The 4279-nt window shown below is 48.0% G+C and overlaps 1 protein-coding gene across 2 annotated transcripts in view; it reads left to right on the top strand.

The window, feature by feature from the left end:
- Positions 1–603: 603 nt before the first annotated feature.
- SLITRK3 (SLIT and NTRK like family member 3) overlaps positions 604–4279 on the top strand; it is a 10025-nt gene continuing 6349 nt past the window's right edge. The window contains exon 1 of one of the 2 annotated variants that reach the window (XM_011379921.2): positions 604–868. In XM_011379921.2, the coding sequence (XP_011378223.2) occupies positions 776–868 (93 nt within the window). In that variant the 5' untranslated portion in view covers positions 604–775. Of the gene's footprint in view, positions 869–1450; positions 1872–4279 lie in introns of those variants that run through there. The other variant, XM_011379930.1, reaches the window with a different exon arrangement.

Here is a 4279-nt window from a genome sequence, read left to right as displayed (position 1 = left end):
GATTGAATGGAGCATTAAATGACTGCATTAGTATGTCTGCAGTGGGGGTAATGGTCGCCTCCAGTGGGTTTATAATGTTGTAATAGTACTTTTACATAGGTACAATAATTGTTCAATTGTCCTTATTTAATTCGTCACGAAATGGTATCCGACATCTCTCCAACAAATGCCCCCACACGATTTTATTTTCCTCCCTCTTAGCGAGTGTAAACAGATGAGGAAATATATGTACTTTCGAATTGTCACCCATGTATCATGAATTTAGGGGGCTACTGCAAATTACTTGGAAACAGCTTCTAGGAGGCATTTAGCGATACCGCCCACCAATATAGCTCAAATGCTCTTAATTTGATCCGCCACCCTCCACCCCACCCCGGGCCTAGACTGTAATTTTCCAAACAGCCATATCTCAATTGCAAACAAAGTTAAAATCAATCCACAGAATGCTGACTTTCTGTCACTCGATTTTATAGGGTTTCTCTTTGTAGAGCTGCCAAATTGTGACCCATGAGAGAGAGAGAGAGAGAGAGAGAGAGAGAGAGAGAGAGAGAGAATGAGAATATGAGAGAACCAGAATATCACTTGCTTCCTTCCTTCCTTCCTAAGCAGGGATTTGCCTGCGATGCGCGGCCAGAGGACTGCGGCTGCTGATTTACACAGTTGGCGCGGAGGAGGGGCCGGGGGTGCGGGGGGGGACAAGCTGGCGGAGGCTCCGGCGATGGGCTGATCTGGGGGCTCCCGAGCGCCTCTCTCTCCGTGTGCGATTTGGGGGTGGATGATAGATTTGCATTCGGGTTCCAGCCCAGCGTTTCGTATATTGCCTCCTAATACCCGACCTGGCGCGCTCTCAGTTTGGGTGCAGACGTTGGTAAGTAATGTGCAATCCGATTTTAGTTATTTCCTAGACCATTAAAGTAGTACTTTTAAAGCAGGTCAGTCTTAAAAGATGCTGCCGCCGCGAGCGTCTCCTTGGCCTGAAACGTTCCGCGGTCCCCCCTCCCCCTCCGCCCCCCGCTCTGGCTCGAGAAGTGAGGATGTTTGAATGGTGAGCTGTCAGGGGGTTCACTCTCTGCCACGAGTATCGCTATACCTTCGTGCTTTGCCTGAGGTCCCCAAATCCAAGTCGCATTTGGTGTGCACAGCCATGCCGTTGTATTTGTATCCTCTCTTTTTCTCTCTTTCCTCCCCACCCCCCACCCCCTTCACCGTCTGGCCAATGCTGGGTTCTGGGATCTAGTTGCCCCCTTCCTGCCTCCTACCCTCCTCTCCCCACCCTCTTCTCTCATCTACACATCACCCAGCCCCACTCGCACGTACCCAAAGGATCAAGAGCAAAGACATCCGGAGAAGGCAAGGGCTAGTCCCATCTCAGCTCGGAGGAGGCCTCGGGCAGGGATTGCGCTGTGAGTGACAACCTTTCAGGAAGCGAGAAAGAGAGAGAGAGAGAGACCCAGACACCAAGCCAGGGCTCTCCGGGACCGCGAAGCTCACCACTGAATCGAGAGCACCGAGCTTAAAAAAAGAAAAGAAAAGAAAAGAAATCCTGGGGACACTCACGCTGCCTGCCTGCATTCGAGGGCATATAGAGCTGTGGTCGTGAGCTCCCTGTCACTGGCATCGCCACGCTCCGTGCGCGCCCGGCTCTCCCATTGGTATGCAGCGACCATTTCTCTGCAAATCTCAAAGGTGGAAACACTTAGAAGGATTACAAGCGTGATTTGGTGGCCTTTCTAAAAGTTGGTAGCCGGAGGAGGAAGAACTGCAGGGCTACGGCATGATGGATACAATTGAGCCTTCCAGAGAGTTTGCAGCTCCCGCTGGGAAGACTCTCGGAGTAAACCTGGGAGATCGTGAGCGCTCTGCACGGATAGGTACCCGCCGCCATCCTTTCCTACTTTGCCTAATTGAAACCAGTATTTCTTGCATGTAGGATGTGCATTGTAGAGCAATAGAGTTTGGCCGCAGTGGCTTCTGCACGCTCACAGGTGCTAGGGGTTTGTTGCATTTTTGAACTGGATCATTTGGCTGTAAGGACGATGGTATAAGGCGTGGTACTGGAGACTAACATAACCTCGGACCCCTTTTCTGGGGTTGGAAATCGTAAGTAACTCCAACAAATAGGCCAGGTGGTGGAGCGAAGGGCCCCTCCCCCAGTGGATCGCTCGCTCGTGTTGTAAAAGATAGAAAGGAAACGGCATGAGCTTTTAATCATTTCCCATTGTGCGTTTCATCTGGCGACAGCAGATTGGGAAAGGATCTGTAGAAAACTCAGAGCTGTTCAGAAAATGAATGATGCAGCATTTTAATTATTTGTTCTAGGGGAGATCGTTTTTGCTTCCATATTGGAGTATTTAATCTTAGATATGTGAGATTAGTGAGCTCGGAGATCAGGCGAAGGGGCGGAGGTGGGAAACGGGCACATTGGGGAGAAAGGGTTTCTTGTCCTCCCGGTGAACAAATGATACTGGACGTTCCCAGCAGGAAGCAGATGAACTCGAAGCTCCAGGGCCCTTCACACCAACTTTTGGAGATCTTCCTATCGCTTAGACAAGCTATACTGAGATAAAGGAAAGGACATGGGTAAACTAGCCTTCAGGACGTGGCCCAAATCGAGAATTTAGGGGGTTGTAGTTCGAGAGAACGGAGAATGATTGTGGAGAGGACCATTTACAGTTACTGGGAAGCTTAGGGAAGCCTCCCGGTTATCCATCGATTCATCGCATCATGGGTTGCGATAAGGTCCACATCGGGTGCAGAAGGCGGGGTGTGTGTGTAGGCGGGGTGGGGCGGCCGTGGGGAGTACTGGCAGCTGGTAATGGAGATGGGATTGCTCTGATTCTAAGCTCAGGCTGTCGCTGTTGGTCTGCTTCTAGGTTGAGACTTATCTGAGAAATAGGGTGGGTCTGGAATATTAAGGGTGTAATATGTTAGAGAATCCTGCCCGCCTGCTTAGTCTCTGATCCTTGTTTCCAATCTTAGCTACCGTGGTGTGGCCAACACTTGTGCGGTCATATTAAATGCAAAATATCACGCAAATCTCTCACAACTTAAGGGAACATTTTGTTGACTTAGGTTATTATATATATATATATATATATATATATATATATATATATATACACACACACACACACACACACACACACACACACACACACACACACACACACACACATATATATCTATTTAGAATGATAAGAAATTGATACACAAACTGTTTTCTTTAAAATTTGGTTTTGTAAAAAGTGCTTTCAGGGAAAGCCATCTCTCCTAGCTAACTTTGAGCCCTTGGGCAATGGAGGTTCAGTCCAGTCTTTTTGGGACCACAAAGTCCCTCCTTTCTCCATGAGCTGGTGAGAGGACTGGTGTGTGGAGGGCGGGGGAGGGGGGAGGGGGGTGCATTGACAACTCACAGTGTCTGCTAACAGGACTCCCTTGCTGCAGTTTCTCCACTAAGATGCATTTCTTTCCCCCTAGCAGATAGGGCTGTAGAACCATCAATTGAGACTTTAAAAATTCTTCTTAGAAGGTTTGTGTGAACTATGATCTGGTAGTGCCCATATACTGCGACATCTTCTTCCCTCAATCACCCCACCTCGCAACTTACTACCATCCCCTTCCCCAAAATATCATGGAGAAATAGGAGGACAAAATTAAAATATTAAAAAAAAAAAAAATCCAAACTGCCCCCAACCACCACCACTGCCAGGTCTTTCCTGGTAGAAGAAAGTAAAATGTATCATTGTTACCCAAGTGTTCTATATCTCCTTCCAGAGTATTAGCTTGTCTCTGTGTTTAAAAGGGTGGGAGCAAACATAGGGTTGTTGAACCCAGAGGAAATCAAAGGTTTTGAGCTGCAGCACAACAAAAGGATTCCTGGTGCAAAGAGATCAAAGCAAAATGCAGGATAAACTCTACCCAAGTCTCTCGCAGCCCGAGCTCTTATTCAGGACACCCAAGAAGAATTAGCTAGTTTCAGCTCTTCTGTTTTGGGGACCTGAATTTCCCTTTATCTCGTTCTTCAGAGAGAAGTGTCTGTGCTGTGTAAAGGATAATTCTGAAAGATGGGCATACTTTTGGACACGTTTACACCAGAGAAAGGAGCTTTGGGAACTAGAGAAGCAAACCAGTCAGACGATAGTTTCCTTGAGAGTTAAGAAAAGGAAAAGAAATGCCTACACCCCTCCCCCTGCCATCTCCACCTTCCTATCATCTCTATCCCTCCACTTCTTTTCTCTTCCCTTAAACACTCCCCCGCCCCCGCCACCTCTCTCTCTCT

Source organism: Pteropus vampyrus, unplaced genomic scaffold (genome assembly GCF_000151845.1).
Source record: "Pteropus vampyrus isolate Shadow unplaced genomic scaffold, Pvam_2.0 Scaffold12, whole genome shotgun sequence".
NCBI classification, from domain to species: domain Eukaryota; kingdom Metazoa; phylum Chordata; class Mammalia; order Chiroptera; family Pteropodidae; genus Pteropus; species Pteropus vampyrus.
Note: the sequence above shows the minus strand (reverse complement) of the source record. Positions and strands in the feature narration are given on the sequence as shown.